The 18,697-nt window shown below is 36.0% G+C and overlaps 1 protein-coding gene across 4 annotated transcripts in view; it reads left to right on the forward strand.

Annotated features, from left to right (window-relative positions):
* RPRD1B (regulation of nuclear pre-mRNA domain containing 1B) overlaps positions 1–17,961 on the forward strand; it is a 76,865-nt gene extending 58,904 nt beyond the window's left edge. The window contains exons 8-11 of one of the 4 annotated variants that reach the window (XR_007950862.1): positions 9,094–9,166; positions 9,504–9,582; positions 10,958–11,044; positions 14,214–17,961. Coding sequence is in view for 3 of the 4 variants with exons in the window: in XM_051979356.1 (XP_051835316.1) it covers positions 9,094–9,166; positions 9,504–9,579 (149 nt within the window). In the remaining variant the exon portion in view is untranslated. Of the gene's footprint in view, positions 1–9,093; positions 9,186–9,503 lie in introns of those variants that run through there. The other 3 variants (XM_051979356.1, XM_051979355.1, XM_051979357.1) reach the window with 3 other exon arrangements.
* The last annotated feature ends 736 nt before the right edge of the window (positions 17,962–18,697 follow it).

Raw genomic sequence — 18,697 nt, forward strand, 5'->3', positions numbered from 1 at the left:
AATTTGCAAGCCTAGGGTTGTTTCCTGTCTTCCATCTCCCTTCCCCCACAAAAATATTTTGTTTTCTTTTTGCACTCTGACCTTGGCTTTTACCTTTAGTGATATCCTATTTGGATGGCATCACTGTATATGACTTTCTAAACCTTAGCAGAAAAATGTGTTCAAAATAGCTTGATTGCTTTTGAAGGGCCTTTGTTAGGATTGCCTCGGCCTTTCTGCTAAGAGAGGTGAATGTGCTCCAAGCTATATATTCTGTACTTATACTTCTTCGTTACCAGGTATCTTGATGTGAAGTTATCACGGGTTAGGTAGGTTCTGTGGATGGTCAAACATAACTCCATGTGACTTACGTGACTAAGTTTAGTCTAGGAATGGAATGCAGAGAATTTATTGCCAACAGATCGATGACTACAAGATATGACTGTTAACAGATAGTTGACACATGAAGGTTTCCTACAAGCTGTAATCTAAACATGTTTCATATTTCATGTTCAGTTCAGTTCTTCACTACCTATTGATTAGCATTTGAAGCTATAAAAGTTTCAGAAATTTTCATTCTTTAAAATGGAACCATGTAAGAGTCCATGAATCTGTTAAATTGTGGAGGCAGACTCGTGCGGTGTAGATTAGGAAACTCAAGGTTCAAATCCTAGCTCTGCCAACAACTCATTGAATAACCTTGGAAAGCAAGGATCCCTTTAGAATATTAGTTTCCTCATTTTTAAAATTTAAGGTAGGAGTAGATAGTTTCTAAGATCCCTTTCAGCTGTAAATATATGAATTTATGACAGATATGTATTTTTCTTTTGCATAGTAGTTTAAGCCACTGTCTCACTGAACAACATTAGGTTAAATCACTACCCTTCTCTGGGTCTCACTTTTGCCATCTGTACAATGAGGGGCTTGAACTAGAAGATCTTTGAGGTCCATTTCAGCTCTAACATTTTAGGATTTATTAGCTTATAGAGTCTTGCATTGATTCTGAGGAGCGTAGGATTATGGTTTTGGAAATATTGCCATTGTGAGAATGTGCGTATGTGTGTGCATATGTGTGAAATCCCTCAAAAAGAATAAGAACTAAGAGGTTGTATATTAAACATTATGGTTCCTTGACTCCATGTAGAATATAGATTTGCCTGGAGAAATTAATCTGCAGAAAAGGTAAGTTCTAAGTAGGGGGGAGGGGGGACAACCAGATACTTCATCCTTTGGTCACTAGCAATCTATCTATGGTTTATTGGAATCCTTGAGCCCAAGTTTTTATTCTCTTGTTCTTTCTTGATGTAATTCATTTCTTACCACCGCTACCACCTCTGTAGAATTCTTTGTTTAGAAATCATTCTTCCATTCTAAAGCTCAGATTCAATTAAAAATCCATTATTTTCATACCATTGATTGCAGCTGATCTCCTGACATCATAATGTTTTGGGGGAACCATACAACTTAATATTGAACCTAAAAACCAACTCATTTCATTTTTAGACTTCATGAAGCTCTTTGACATTAAAAAAATATCTTTTCACTCATGATTTAGCAAACACTGAAATTAGCAGGGTGCTAAGAGGGTTTTTCCCCTTGAGGGAGTCTTGCTACTAACTGGTGTAGTGGAAGAGGTGCTGGATTTGAGATTAGAGCGACCTGGGTTTGAATCTTGGCAGAACTACTCACAACCTGGTTGAGCTTAGGCACTTCTCTGGGCCTTACTTTCTTCATCTGTAAAATGAGAAAGTCGGACTAGGTGTTCTCCAAGACCCTTTACAGCTCCAAACCTAATCCTAAAAATACTAGAAGAATGGTCTGCTTATGGGAAATAGTTTTTATTGATTAAGCTAGCACCCAGAGTGTGATAGTTGTATTGAAATTGTTGCCCTTAAATAGTTATATCCATTTACATGTTGATATTATAGATAAAATAATTTGTTTAGACACTAAAACTTACACATGTTAAAATTACTTTAGGACTTGCTTTATTAGTTTTTCATCCACTATTTTTGGTTCCTTAAAGGAAAAAAAAAATATTTTGGGAAGGGCTATATTTTGCTGGTAGTTTAGTGAATTCCTGATTTGCATTCCAAAATTTGGATGTTTCCTGATTTACATTCCAAAATCTGGATGTTTTTCATAGTATTCCTTGGTCATAGGTTCTGACTAAAGAAAGAGTTGCTTGGCCTTTTCACAGAGAGTTTCAGATGTGAAGTATTAAGATGTGAAATTTAGACATAGTTGTGATCTCCAAACCCAGTTTCATTCAATGATCCCAATGTACTTTATTCAAGATAAAAGCTGTTTAAAGTCCTTCACCTCTATATGAGGTGATTATTATTTCAGTATTTTGGATTTGAGGATTTTTGTTCAATGCCTTGCTATAAAAGCAGAAAATAGCGTAACAGAGCTTTTCCTCCCTAAATCTCACAAAATTTTAACTGAGAGAAGACTTGAGATCAGTCTCAGCTGTGCTACTGATTTGCTCTGGGGCACTAAGTTTAAAATGTTTAAATGACTTAACCAGTTTCTTGATTTGTTTAACGAAAGGAGTAGATTGGATTACTTTAAAAAAAATTAAATTATGCTATACTTGGATTTCATCAGGTTATTTGAAAAGTAAAAGAGGGATTAATCTTGTACCAGAGAATGGAACTAGGAGCAACATGTGGAAGTTAGAGAAAGGAAGATTTCTGTTCCATAAAGTACAACTTTCTAATAAAACTGTCCCACAATGGAATGATGTACCTCAAAAAATAGTAGTTTCTCAAAATTAGAGAGTTATAAGTAGAGGCTGGTTGACTATTTGCTAAGAATGATATAGAAAGGATTCCTTTTCAGGTAAAAAATGAGTGTAGGCCTTCTGAGTTCCTTTTCTACTCTAAAAGTTCATGAACTTCGGGATCCTTCCTAATACATGCATATAAATACATACAACATGTCCATGCATATTTTAAAAATTCCAACGTTATTTACTAAGTACTCCAAGAAATGCAAGATTATAGTTATCTTTATGAAATGGAAATTTGTAAAATCCATGAGTGACTCTTTTCCCTTTTACTATGTATGAATCTACAAATATTCATATGACTTAGGTATTGAGCAGTTAAGAATAAAGATAAGTCTTATGTAGCCCAAAGAAAGAAAAACTCATTTAAAGTGAGAATATATGATGTCCATTCAAATTTTGTGACTTTCCTATTGCAGTGTGGCATGGTGAATAGAGCTAGCCCATGGGATCAGGAAAAATCTGACTTTCTGTTTTATTTGTGACAAATACTGAATGTGCCCCTAGATAAGTCATTTAACATCTTTCAGTGCCTCAGGCAATTTACCAAGATAATAAATTGCAGAGCATCATCATTGTTAGAAGTTCCTTAATTGAGATTTCTGTTATCAATGAAATCACAGTTTCAGTGGGGGAGGGACATAATATAAAGTGAGACTTTGAGCTATAATCAATGAATTAATCATCAGCACTTAGCAAGGTTTTCAACCCTTTCACTAATTATAATTTTAAGAATTTTCGGAGAGCATTTTATTCAATCCCCTTGTTTTATAGTGATCTAGAGACACTAATTCTTTGATTCCACAAAGAACAGATTTGTTTTGTAATGAAAATCAGTTATAGAAAGGGCACTGTGTATGATGTTTGAAGACTTGGGTTTGAATTCTGACTCTTGTCACTAACTCTGTGACTCAGATAACCCAGGCTACTTAATCTTTCTTGGCTTCAGTTTCTTTCCTAGACTATAAAATGATGGGATTTGATTATATGGGTTTTATGTTGTTGTTTTTATTTCCAAGATTCCCTCAGTGCTAGCACCTGTTACTTAAAGAAAAAGATATCTGTAGTAAAACCATACTGATTTCAACTGAATAAAAGTAGATCAGTCTACTTGAAACTGTAGACAAATTTAAAAACAGATTTTTATCAGTTTCAGATTTAGAGGCAGTGTAGTAGAAAGAGACAAGAGAATTCCAGTGCATGCCTGAGTCACATAAAAGTTGCCTAACCTCTGAGCTTATGTTTTTTTGTCTCTACATTGGGAATAATAACCACTGCCTATCATTGATCATCACAAATATTGCCTAACCCAACTTCATTTTAAAGATAAGGAAGCTGAGATCAAGGCTAAGCAATTTGTCCTCAAGGGATATACAAAGGAGTATACAAAGCTAGGCTTTGACCTCTGGAGTAGATGCCAAATCCAGCGCTCAAGTATAATGGGAAGAGTACCCATTTAATTATAATTTTAGTGCCCTAAAATCGACGACTTTAGAATTGAGAACTGGCAAGAAACTGAAATCACCTTATCCAAAACTCTCATTATATAGAGAGGTGATTTAATATTAGGCAAGTCATTGAGCCCCTTAGAACCTCAGTTTTTTCATCCTCCAAGTAAGGGGCTAGACCAGGTGACTAAATTCCTTTCTATCTAACTTCTATGTGAATAATACTAGCAGATTTCTTTAGAATAAAATAGATTTCTCACAGGTTATGAGGTTCCTTGAAACCACTCTGGAAGGTAGATAAGAAAAATATCTCATTTTGCAGATGAGATATCAAAACTTAGAGAGGTTGATAGGTCACATCAAGAAAATGTTAAAGTAGTATCCAATACTGCTTTCTTGAGCAAAGGTTCATTATTCTCATGACATGAGTAGGCCCAAGTATTTGGTATGAAAGTACTTCAATATAAAGTTATACATACGTGAAGTTATCAGACCATAGTTATGAGAAACAGAATAATTTTGTTGCCAAATAAAGCTCTTGGGGTATCAGATTTAGTAAAGGAAGATAATCATTTAATTAGCACATTAGTTGTCTACTATTGTGTTTGAGTTTTCACCTGCACACTCCCTGAAGTCTAGCTTATCTAGTTGGTTGGCTTGACAAAATCTTTCCTTAGATAGCAGTACCAAACTAACTATCAGTGAATGTTCTGGAAAGAAATTGTTTTTAAAAATATGATAAATTTATAGTCCCTTTGAGCTTGGTATCCTGGTGTTCATGGTTGACCAGACACTCTTCCCTTTGATGGTATTATTGCACAAAGTCCTAGATGATGGGTCAAGACTAGGAAAGAATGAAATTAGAGACTTAGAAAGACATTTTAAGGACACATTGCCTTCTTGGGGCCCTGAGCTAAGTCAAAAGGTAGTATCTGTTAAGTTATCCAATATAATTTGCATGAGTAATGAGAATTGAGCCTATAGATGAGAAAACATGGTAAGTGATGGGTAGAGAAAGGTATGGTTGCTATCTTTAAATATCTAAAAGACTTAGAATAAAGAGAAATGAGGCATATTGTTTGACCCCAGAGGGAAGAACCAGGGCTAGTTAACAAGTAGGCAGGCAGATCTTGGCTTAGTATACTAATAAATTAACATTTATGTCTGAGGCAATTTTGTAGTAGAAAAAATGCAAGTCAGGAAATAGGGGCCTGAGTCACAACTCTGCCACTAATTAGCTATATGATTTAACCTCTAGCCTAGTTTTTTTATCTGTAAGATGAAAGAATTGGGACTAGAACTTTAATATCTCTGGAATTCAGTGGTCTTGATTTAGTGCTTTAAAATTATAAGATCTTTTCCCTCAAAATAGGCCCCATCACATTGATGATTACAAATATATTATCCCTATTTTACAAATAAGGAAATGGCTGCTCTTAGAAATTAAGTAGCTTGCTTATAGCCACACATTAAGTATGCTGGGGAGGCTGCATTTGACCCCAGATTTTGGGGTTTTGTGTTTAGTCTGCTTCTTTATTAACACTGGCTCCTGTTTGTTTAGCACTTTATGGTTTAGAAAGTATTTTCCTTACAATTCATTGGCACTGGAAGATAGTCAAATAGCACGTGGATTGTCATCTATATCTGCAGAGGAGATTACTGCATTTGGAGGGAAGTTAGATTAACCTCCAAGGAAGGCATTCATAAACCATTTTTGTTTTGAGGACTTTGGGGCAGTCTGAAACCTATGGACCCCTTCTCAGAATAAAAATTTTTTAATCATAAGATTACTAAAGAAATCTATTAAGAGATCAAAAATCAAGTTGATGGACTGAAAGTTAAGAATCTCTTAAGGTTTCTTCCAGATGTCCAGGTTATAGAACTTTCTGTTCCTCATTTTATATTTTCCAGAATGTTGTTCAATGCCCGGGTGTCTAGATGAACCAAAATAAATATATCCCCAGAAAAAACTTTTTTGCCAGGAAGGTAATAGGGCTAAAGTAAAACAAATATTAAATTAGGAGAAAAAGAATGTAGAATAGTCAGTGAGTGGAGACTTGATTTCATTCTGTTTCCCATTTTGTTTGCAAGGAAGTATTTTTCCCAGCTTTTGTCAAAAGATGAGGCATTGTAATAAGCTAAACCTGGAGCCAGGAAGATGGGGTTTCAAGCCTCTCCTGATATATTCTTTGCTGTGGGACACTGGAGAATCACTTAATCCTATGAGTACAATAGTAGACTGAGTTTCTTCAACCCATGCCCATTAAATCTCAGGCCCAGTCCTTACCCTTAGCGCTTTGATGCTTGTAAAGGCCCAAAGAGAAAATATAATAGTTAAAGGTTCTGTAGTGTCATCTGAGTATAAGATAGACTTTTTTTTTCTTATGTTAATTAGCCTTTAGTTCCTTTGGTACTAGTAGAAAGAACCTGGACTGAGAAATTGAACACTTGGTTTCAGGTTCTGGCTCTAGTCCTAATTTGCTGTGTGACCTTTAATAATTCATTTCCCTTCCTTAGATTTCTGTCAGAGAAAAATTCCTACTGTCTCGTTTATAGCATTTTTTTTTTTTTTTTTTTTTTTTTTAGGGTCAGTGAAGCATATGAGTATAACTTTATTTATATATATATATATATATATATATATATATATACATATAAAATGTTATACAAATTGTTTTTCATTGGAACATGTTGGGCATATATAAGTATATATTGTTGTCTGGCTATTCTGGCTGATTGATAATTAGCCATAAAATTCTTTTTTTTTTTTTCCTTCCTGTTGAAAGTCTAAAATATTTTAATCCACTGTCCTGCCTTAGAAAACAGTTTGGGCTGATCATAAGTAGATTTTCTTCTAGAAAGTGATGATTTTGCAACATATCCTTCTGAATAAAGTGTAGAAGAGTGGATTAAATTTGAACCAAGCTTGAACTCTTTCAGAATTAATTTTTCAAAATGAATGTCTGTTATGAGCATGTTTTCTTGTTTGTTAATTACTCCTAAATACAGAGCATAGAACCAGTACTGCTATTTATTTGGGTTCCTGGATGTTTGATTTAGTAGGCTATGGTGATATGTTACGGTTCTCTATTAGAATATTATAAGTATCCTTATTATTTAGATTCTATTTTAGAAAGAACACTGGACTTGTAAACAGAGAACCTGATTTTGAGTCCTGGCTCTGCTGTGTGATCTTGGAAAAGTTTTCCCTTTTTGGGCCTCAATTTTCTCATGTGTAACTGAGGATATTAAACTAGAGAGCACTGTGATATAATGGAAATAGTGCTTCGATGAGGAGATAACGAAATTTAGATCTCATTCAATGCATGACCCTAAGCAGGTCATTTAAGTTCTGTTTTCTTATTTCTAAAATGGGGATAATAATGCCTTTAGTACCTGCCTTTTGGGGTTTTGTGGCAAGGATCAAGTGAAAGAATGAATGTACAACCTTAAAGTGATACAGATATCATCTAATATGATTGTTATTTTAATTCTCCATTCCTTTCCATCTGACTCCTATGATCTTCTAGATGAGTAAACTCAGACTCAGAAAGGTGATGTGTTTGCCCAGTATTCCATAGTGAATAAAATGGTGGAAGATGATCAGAGCCTCAGTCTATTGACCTTTCTTCAGGATACTTTATACTATCTGCTGTCTCTGTTATAGGGGCTTCTTCTGATATTTTGTACATACATCCTTTAATGGGATATAAGAACAATAAAAATATCTTGCAAATGGCATTTTGAAAATACTCTAATTAGAAACTAAATGTACAGGCACAGGATGGGGATGATGTGATTTGACAAGTTCATCTAAAAAAGAGCTGAGAAGTTTCATGGACCATAATATGAGCCAATCTGGTGAGACAGGAAGAAAGAAGGAAATAAAGAAAAAGCCAACACTGTCTTGGGTTAATGGAGAGTGTCTAGAACAGGAGATAACTTAGTCCCATTGTCCTCAGGTCAGACCACATCTGGAATACTGTGTTTACTTGTGGATGCTGAAGTTTAAGAAGGACATAAAGATGTTTAGAAGAGAACAATTGGGATAGTAAGGAGACCAAAGACCCTGTCATACAAGTATCATTTGAAATAACTGGAGATGTTTAGCTTAGAGAAGAAACTCCTTGGGGATGGTGGGGTGGTATGACAGTATCCTTAAGCATGTAAAGGAAGAAAAGGGGATTGACTTTAGAGGAAGGAATTAAAAGCAGTAAGTGGAAGTTTCAGAATAGTCGATCTTAAGTTCAGTGTCCAGAAGGGGCCGTTGGCTCCTCTCAAGCTTTAACTCAAGTGCTGCCTCCTTTAAGAGACTTTTCTCAGTATTCTTCAGTTGTCAGAGCCTCCTACTGAAATTATTATATAGGGTAGCCCCAAAATATTCATGCAATTTTAGGCTTTAGTAGTTTAAAACAGCATATGGTTTTGGGGGTACTTTATTTTTATTTTGTGTACCTCGTATGGTTACTTCTCAGGATATGTATTTCTTCCCCATAAAATGTAAGCTGCTTCTGGTCAGAGAATAATGTTTTGTTTTTATTTTTATTTTTTTACTTTAGCTCCAGGGCCTATCATTGTATCTGGCATATAGTAGGAAGATGCTTAGTAAATGCTTCATGAACTTAATTGAATAAGCAATTAGAGCTGTCCAAAAAATAGAATGGGTTGCCCTGGAATATAGTGAAGATAGTGGTATCTCCTTTCCTGAGGTTCTTTAAACAAAAATTGGATTACCCCTTGTCAAGGATGTAGAGGATTTCCTGTTCAGGTACAGGTTGGACTAGAGGGCTTCTGAGGTTCCTTTCAACCTTAAGATTCTGTGAAAACTTAGGTTACTTGCTTTACCCAATAATGCCCAATATGTTCTTGTTTCAGATCCTGAAACAGATGAAAAGTTGGCTACCTTAAAGAAGACCAGCTGGCGAGGGGAGCTGGAGTCCTTTCAACTGTGAGGAGGAAGTTCAATCAGCCTTTGAAATGTACTTAAAGATAGGTCTGATAGAAACAAAATTGTTAATATTTAAAAATGAAGAATGCTACAGTCAAACCCTTCCTGAAGTGAGGGCTTTAGGAAGACCCTGGATAAGCAGATCCCTTGGCTCCCAGGAGGTGCATTGTAAACCTTTCCTATTTCTCTGGCATAGTTTGTGAAGCCCTTGTGATGATGATCGCTGTCAGGGAGAGGGTCCGGGCCTTTTGGGGAAAATGAACATTCCCAAGGACTGCCAGACCTCAGGGGCCTATCGACCAGTTCCACAATCTCATTTTGGTATTTCCCTTTTCAGCTTCAAAGGGCCTTTCCAGAGCAGGGCCACTCTAGTGGCTAAGAACCCAGAGACATCTGGATATTATTCCGATTGACCTGTAAGTCTGTGAATCTATTCCCAGTAGTTTGTTTCTTGTCTCTCCATGCCGGAACAGAGAGAGCTTTAAGAACAGGGTTGGTGGAAGTTTATTAAGCAGTTAGGGGGGAAAAAAGTGACTATATCCCTTGTTATGACACAGATTGAAATAGTTCTTGAATCAAATCAAAGAACATTGGATTTTGAAAACTACTGACTAGCCAAGTGACCTTAATCCAAGTCACTTTTCCTCCCTGGGCCTCAAGTTTCCTCATCTATTAAATGAAGGAGCCTGATGATTGATCTCTCCCTTCAAGCTCTAAATCCTACAAAATACTCCAGGACTCTTCCCCCTTTCTTCCTACACTAGCTTAACACTGTAGAGAGATATAACATGCATAGTGTATAACAGAAGGCCCCAGAGGGTAGACATGATCTGCCAGGTGATCTTGAACCTGCTAATGTTCTTACTCTTCCCTTTTAAAGGGTTGGGATTCTCAACAGATTGGGGAACTCAGCCTTAGTCACTGACTTCTATCCCCAAGTTCATCAACAAATTGCAATGTTAGCCTATTTCCCTCCTCCCCAAAAGTGATGAGAATCATAGTCATATTAGAAATCATCCAATCCAAATCTCCTCTATGATATCCCTGATAAGGGGTCATTCCTCTTCCGTTTGAACACCGTCAGTGTTGGGGTAGCTCCTACCAGGGTAGTCTGTCCTCTTAGTGGATAAATCTTATTTTTAGAACACTTCTGAGGACGTCTGTTCTAGTGCCACTCCAGCATTCACAAACAAGGAATCTGAGGTTCAGAGGGTGACTTTCCAAGATCACACAGCTAGGTAGTGATGGACAAATTAGAAATGTGTAAGTGATGTATAGTTAGACACATTAGACTTTAAATAAGGAGACTTGGATTCCATTTAGTCCCAGGATTGAGCTCATTGTTGTACCTTTGTATCTGACCATCATTCAGCCCAAAACTTTGGAGGCTTTTTGACACTAAAGCAATTACTCTTGGGGGGGAATCAAAAAATGGATTATTCAGTGAAAAATCAAGAGTGGTGGCTTCATTTTAAAAGCAAACATAAGCATGTCCCACCTAACATCAGGGTACAAGAGGAAACTTGCTAATATTGATAAGGTAGCAGTTTCCTAAAACTATAAAAACTTTGTTTGAAAGACAGCAGATTGATTTGCAGTTTTATCTCTGCTGTGTACTGGTGGCACAGGGAAACTTGTAATGAAGTAGCGCCAAAATGCATCCAGGATCAATTCGTCAGAAAGCTATCAAGTGGCCCTAAGCCTTCCCATCTTCAGAGATGCCTGTGAAAATCCTCCTCAAGGAAGCCCTTCTGAATTCTGAGTCTGATGAGGGTGCTCCTTCTCCTTCAGGTTTGTTGCTGTAAAAAGTCAGGCAGAAATTATGAAGAAGGAAGATAATCACTTCTTACTCTACGGATCAGGTATATTTCACACAAGGTAAGAAAGATAAGGATGTCAGAGCTGGGATGAGAAATTTGCAAGCCCAAGGCAAGGTTCAAAAATTAGGCCATTTTCTTCCCCCATTTGAAAATTTTATTCCCTGGGTGTGACTATTCTTCCAAGACTTTATATTTTCACTGTAATGCAAATGATTAACCTTATCACAAAATCAGTCTCTGAGAACCCTAGCAAATGGGATTTTCTGGCATTAAACACTTGCCTTTGTAAAGTTCTATTAAAAGTGCCACTCCTTGTGCCCCTCCCTAAGTTGCATCTTAGATGATATCTCCTTTGTCTGGCCCTAGTGCCATCACTTAAGACATAGTTATAGGTCTTTAGCACTTTAAGGTTTACAAAGCTCTTGATGCATCAGAATCCTGTGAGGTAGGTAGTCTTAAGCATCACAATGCCCACTTTACAGATGAGGAAACCTGAGGCTCAGTGAGGGGAAGTGGCATAAAGTATATTATGATATTGTATAATATTAAATACAATTTTATGTATTGTTTACTCTGCTTGGTTTCATTGATTTTATTATATGCTTTAGAAAGCTTTATATACCATGCGGGTATAATACTTAAAGTTGCTTAAGTATGGTGTTTGTGGTTATTTATATTAAAAATTAAATGTCAAGAATATAAATGTCTTTTGGACTCTAGTAGCTCACGCTCATATAGCCTGTTGTGGTTACAAAGCACTTTACATCCATTTCTTCATTAGATCCTTAGAAAGATCTGTGAGGGAAGTAATACAGAGATGATTGCCCCTACTTTACAGGTGAGAAAACTGAGGCTCAAGTTTTTTACTCATCCTTTATACTCTATAAAAATTCCTAAGAGAAGCAAGCCCAGCCAGCAGCCACTGACTCCCAGTCCCTGAAATTATTTCTTATTCTAAAGATTGAGGCTCAAAGGTAGAATAGCTTGTCCAAAGTTGAATAGCAAGTATATGACTTAGTGGGCACCAGATCTTCTTTCTTGCCATCCAGGGCTTTTTCTGTTGCATCACACTGCATCTAATGCTATCATTCCCTTGAAGGGAAAACCAGTCTACTTAATAGAACATTTTTTTCAGGAATGCAGTTAATAGCATTTATACTCTAAGTGGGAGAAAGATCCCTGTACAAAACAGCATGTTTTCAAAACCCCTTAAGTGTTAGATTTTTTTTTTTCATGACTTTACTCACTAAATGGATTAGGGTTCCCATGACCTCTACACAGGTACACCTGCAAGAACAAGGGAAGACTCAGGTATTGCCACAAATGCAGCTGACACTGACTTTGTAACGTCACATTGTTGCTTGTGTATACCCTGTGCCTATAGCTCAATGTATAAGTTTTCACCAGAAAAATACACAAAACAGAGTAACAAAAATATCAAGTCATAGGGAAAGTCACTCAGATAACTTGACTCTTCTGAGGCTTTCTAAGTATTGAGTGGGATCTTATTTGGCTTGTTTTCTTGTTCTTTTATTCAGCTTTAAAACCACAGTATAAGACCCACATTAATAAAACATGGCCCCAATACCTACAGTGTCTCTGCTTTTCTAAGCTACTTGTAGGCAGCTTTGAGAGGTTGGTGCCCTTGTTAAGGCTATTGGTTTTAGCTATTGTCTTCATCGTATCACTTGCCCTACATTTGCAGTTGGAGTAACAGTGATGCAGGACAGATGGATTAACTTCTCCAACTATCAAATGACAGTAACAAAGACATGATAACTGAACAATCTTTGGGAAAATTATATTTTCGTAAAGTCCTTCAATGCTTTTAAGCTTAAATACCTGCTTTTCTGAATGATGGAAACTTTTCTATCTAAAACTTTTGAAGTGGTTTAGAAATAAGAAGGAATAAATGTACGTAAATATTATTTCAGATGTTATTACAAATGGAAGGACAGAGTCTGCCCTTTGGTGAGTTCATATCATTTAAAGGAAGAACATTCAATTTGCCTTTCATTGCCAGTAACAGACCTTTTTCTTTACTCCTTAAGGAATTAAAAGCCTGAGGGTCAGAAGACTTGAGTTTAAGCCTCAAGAGGCTTTAATCTCTGACATATAATAGTCATGTCACCTTAGGCAAGTCATTTCACTTGTTTGGTCTGGGTTTTGTAATCTGTAAAATGGGAACACTAAAACTTGCTCTGCCTTAAGAGATAAATTATACACATTGAACAGGGAGTAAGTCTGGTATTGTTGAAAGAATCCTGGATTTGGAATCAGAAAGCCCTTGATTCAAGTGCTAGTTCTGCCCCTTATGAGCTATGGGACTGAGTAGGTCACTCCTTTGAGCCTCAGTTAATATCACGTTGAGAAGAGTGGACTTCAGCTTGACTTCTGGCTCCATCACCAACTGGGTGACTTGGGGCAAATCACCTCATTATCTGTGTCTCTGTTTCTTCCTCTATAAAATGAGGGTTTGGGAATTAATTTATCTGAAATTCCTTCCAAATCTAAAATCCTTTGATACTATGGATGAATATTTGCATTGCCCACCTCACAAGCTACTGGTAACAAAAGCACTTTGTAAACTATAGAGTGCTATAGAAAAGTGAGCTACTATCATCATCATCATTATCATCGTCATCATCATCATCAATACATGATTAAGATGTGAGAAAAAGATGAGTAAGTATGTAAAATGCTTTGTAGAATGTAAGGTCCTTGATGGTAAGGACTGTGCTGCTTTTATCTTTGTCTAGCACAGTATCTTTTAGAAAGTGGATGCTTTATAAATGTTTTTGTTTGTTTGTAAACCTTACAGTACGATATAGATGTCAGCTGCTATTGTTATTAATAAATGTGAAAGCACTTTGGAAACCATAAAAGCGCTTTACAATATAAAATGGTTAAAAGTTTAAAACTTACCAAAGACTTTCAAAGAGTCCCCATGTATCCCAATGAGTGTCTCTATTTAAATAATCTTATTTGTAAAGTCATGTTACTTGGAAGAGACTGCCAAGATGAGTTATGTCCCATACACTTATATAGATGTGAATCTCAGTAGCGTCAGATCCCTGTCCTATAACTCAGCACCACTTAGATCACATCCAGGCTAGCTGACCAAGGGTTAACCACCTGCAGAAAACAGTAAGCAAGAGCAATGGGCCTGTGGATTTTGATTAGCCTACCACTTACAAAAAACTAATTCTTCCTGATTGATGGACAAGTTATTACAGAGTTATTTGGAGTCTCATCACTGGAATGCCAACAATTTGGATGACTTCCCTCAACTGCTTCAATTCTCCTTCACCTCCTATCAGCAAAGAACATGGTCCAACCAAGCAGTGGCCTGGATTGATGGATTCATTATCAACATTTTCCAGCTCCTTCTCCTGTGATGGACAGGTTTCTTTGGCCTCTGAAGAGATGTACTCCAGAAAGAGCAGAATAGCCTTAAAAAAAAAAAAATAGCATGATTGGGCAAAAACAACTCCAGATTGCTAGTTAAGAGACTTGGTTTCTAGTCCCAGGTCTACCACTCATTATGTGACTGCAAAAGAGTCACTTTTCTTTTCTAGTCTTCATATTCTGCTTGGTAAGACAAGGAGAGTTAAGGGATTAGACTCTCTTTTAAGGTCTTAGCCCCAGCATTTTGTGATTTTAAGTCCTTTTTTTCCTCTCTGTGCCTCACTTCATTTAAAATAAATATTATTGACCTAGGTGCTTTTTAAAGGTCTGGTAAATGTTGCTCTGCAGGCCTTCATTCTGATTGTTGGTTGTCAAATCCTGGGTATGATAGTGTGAATTTGGGATTAGAATTTATTCCTATTCTTTCTGTAGAAGTCAAAGCTCAGAGAAAAAAGGTGATACCTATAGTCATTTAAGTAGGAATGGAATTTACACAAACTTCTGACTTCAGGTCTGGTTTTTAGATCAAGAATAAGTCCATAGTCTGAAAATTCAACAAACATACATTTAGTTTTTTCAGGGCCTTGGACTTTGACAATGAGAACACAAGAATGAAAAATGGCAGTTTCCATCCTCAGAGAGTTCATAGGTATGATAAATCCTATATTTAAATCAATATCAATTAAGTTAGAATGTCAGACAAAGTAGAACTAATATGATTTTAGGAAAATTTGAGAAAGGAGAGCAGGATTGCTTTTAAAAAAAAAAAAATCAATTTTGAGGAACAAAGGACAGCTTCATGAAGGAAGTGGTAACCTGAGTAGGATTTTGCATCAAGATGATACTTTAAAGGGATGGAAGGTTTGAACTTAAAGATTTCTTCAGATTCTTAGGAATTGGGTCTCTTTTCAGACACTGAGTCTATTACCTTGACATGGGAACCCATAATGACTTTTCCTCTCCTCACAACTTAAAGTGCTTCTGGCTATCTTTGGTAAGAGCTGATTTCAGAAGGAATGTAGACTGAAGTCCAAAGGTGTGGATGTAGAAGAGGAAAGAAGAATCTTGTCAGAAGAGAAAAAACATGATCTGTACTTGTAGGTGAATTGTTACATCTATCTATGATAAATGATTCCCTATTTATTTATAATAATAACAATAGTAATAATTACATAGTAAGGATTACAGATCTGATCTTCATATAGGATCCAAAATGGGAACTGCTGACTTTTCCATTTCATATTCTTCATTTTAGAGGTGTTTTTTTTTTTTTTTTTCCCCATAAAGTAGCCCAAAGGTAATTTGAATAACCCAATTGCCCTGAAGGAAGAGAAATCTGGGAAAGAGTGATCATATTCTTTCAGGTGCTGAGGTATATTGAGGGGAAGTTAGTATGAGTGAAATAAAACTATCTATTAATGAATCAGGGAGAAACTGATGATTTAATCTCCATCGTCCCTAGATTGAAGGGTAAACCAAACTTCACTTGAATAGTTTAAAAGAGGGGAAAGTAATAGACTTACATAGCACCCTTGGAATTCCTTGGAGTGTGAGAGCAGAAGAGGTAGCAAATGTATAGTGCAGGTGGATAGCAGGAGTCATAAGAAATGGAAAAGAGACAAGAAACTCTGCCTCTGAAGGGCTTCTACAGACCTGAGCAGTGTAACCAAAGATGCCTGGATAGAGCTGCAGAGGAAAGAGTAACTTGGTCCAGAAAACTTTTAGAGCAATGAATCAACAGGAAGGTTCAAACCTTTTTCCCTTCTCCTTCTCTAGCACCACCCAAGATGTTTTTAGCGAAAAGACAAAAGAGAATAAAAAGTAGTCAAACTCAGTAACCCTGTGTTTGATAAACTCAAGAATATAAATCTCTTTAGGAAGAATTCCTTGCTAAGAAAACAGAAAAGCAAGTTGAAATTAATTTTAGATTTCTGCTACATGGTGTAAGCTTAAAATGGGTATAATCTTAATATGAAAGGTTATTCCATTAAAAGAAAATCAGATCAGATTTCTATTTTATAATGATGGCTAGGGGAAAGAGTTCTTGACTACAAAAAAGGAAAATGATCATAACAAAACTGATAATTTCAGTTATGTAAAATTTGAAAAACTCTTGAAAAAATATAGCTAGAAAAAGGGAATAGATTAAAAGTGGATTAAAATCTGCATCAAACTTGTTTGATTAAGCAAAACAAAATTTGGTGCCTCAGTTTCCTCATCTATAAAATGAGGGGGTTAGACTCAGTGTCCTCCAAAGGCTTTTGTAGCACTAAGTCTGATAATTGAAAATTCATACAAATACATGACTGAGTCATTTCCAAGAATGAATAAGGATATGAATAAACAATGCTTAGAATTGTAAACTTTCAATAACAAAATGAAAGATTACTCTATCAATAACAGTAAGAGAAATGCAAATAAAAACAATTGAGATTTTCCCAACCCTAGTAGTTTGGCAAAAATGACAAAAGATGGTAATAGATAATTTTGGAGGAGCTCTAGAAACACACCATAACACTGTTGATGGAGCTATGATTTTGATCCAACCATTCTGGAAAGCAATTGGAATCATGTTTTTTAAAAAGTGAGGGGAGGGGATAAAATATCCATACCATTTGATCCAGGGATCTTAACACAAGTATTGAACTTTATTATCTTAGAGAGGCTAAAATCAAAAAAGAAAGTGACATTTACACCAGGATATTGTTAACAGCATTTTTTGAGATTGCAGAAAATAGAAAATTGTAGGTGCCCACTAGTTGAATAAATTGGTCCAATAGTGTAATGGAATATTACTCTGCTTTAAGAAATGCTCATAAAAAATTCATAGACTTAATGCAGTCAAAGCTGGAAAGGGACTTTAGGCATCATTTAGACCTGCTCCTTCATTTTGTAGATGAGGAATTGAAGCTAAGAGGAGTTAAGGGATCTGCCCAGAGTCACACTACTGTAATTGTCAAAGGATTTGAACTGAGATCTAATTCCAAGCATAGTACTCTCTTCTTTACTCTCTATATGGGATGCATTAATGAACTACAGTAGAGTGAAGAAAGTAGAACCAAGTAAACTATACACAATGATCACAACAATGAAAAAAGAAGAAGAAAAAATAGTGTGTTATTATGGCCAAGAAGAGTTTAGGAAATATACCTTTTTCCCATCTTTCCAGAGGTGGGACATTATGGTGTTTAATATCAGACTTGGTGATGTGCAGGTTTTCCTGAAGTGTTTATCTTTTTTTCATTATTACAAGGGATGACTTTCTTATAGGTGAGAAAAGTAAATTTGAAAATAAAAGTATTATTTAAAAAAAATAAAAGAATATTTTAAAATAAAAGTAAAAGACTTCATGAGGTGAGAATAGCCTGCTTGAAGGGGTAAGTATTTCAACCAAACATGAGCTTGAAAGAAAATTCTGTTTTTTAATTTATAAATAAATGTGTTCAATATTTTGAGTATCTCATATAGCCATCCTTGCTAACTATCTTGTCATTCTTCCTGCTTTTGTTTTCATTCTTATCACTTGCAACAGGACCTCTGCACTAGATTGACAAAAAAAAAAAACAACCTTCCTCTTTTCCCTGTCTCTAAGGGAACTAATCCATTCAAACTATGCTCCCTACATTGGTGAATGAATGTGTACAAACTTAACTAGCCCACTCTGTCCAACTCCAAGTTCCATACCAGACCATCAGCTCTGTAAACCACTTGTTGTTCTGGGCACAGTAATCATATTATTACCATTGTTCCTAGTAAAGTTATATCATTTAGCTTGCTTGTGGATCAGCTTACTGTTACTGTGACTCCTTGGATATTCCCTAACCACTCCCGTACACATTTGTCTCACTTTTTAAAATTTTGTCCCAAGACCTTAACCCAGTATCTGGAACATAGAAGTATTTAATAAATGGTTTTTCATTTGTTTCATCATTGACATTCTTACTTTCATTTATTAAAGAGCAACAAGAAGTTCCTAAAGTAGAACTAGGTTTTTTGTGTCAGAAAGGCATTTTGTGTGATTAGTGCAAAAAGATGTAGAACTGGGATGTAGAAGCAGAATGGGAACATGAGTCCAACCTCAGCTTCATCATTTTACGAAGGAGGAAAATGGACCCCCAAAAAGTCATATAATTCTACTGCTCGTTGTACTGCCTCAATTAGAGTGGCAGGTTTCAGTTTGAAATAAGGTGGGGAAGCTTACAATTAGAACTAGAGTGAGATGCTTCAGAAAATGGTGAGTTCCTCACTTGTAGGGTTTTTTTTAAGTTCATATCCTTATGATATACATCTCTTTAAAAGCAAG

Source organism: Antechinus flavipes, chromosome 2 (genome assembly GCF_016432865.1).
Source record: "Antechinus flavipes isolate AdamAnt ecotype Samford, QLD, Australia chromosome 2, AdamAnt_v2, whole genome shotgun sequence".
Classification (NCBI taxonomy): Eukaryota; Metazoa; Chordata; class Mammalia; order Dasyuromorphia; family Dasyuridae; genus Antechinus; species Antechinus flavipes.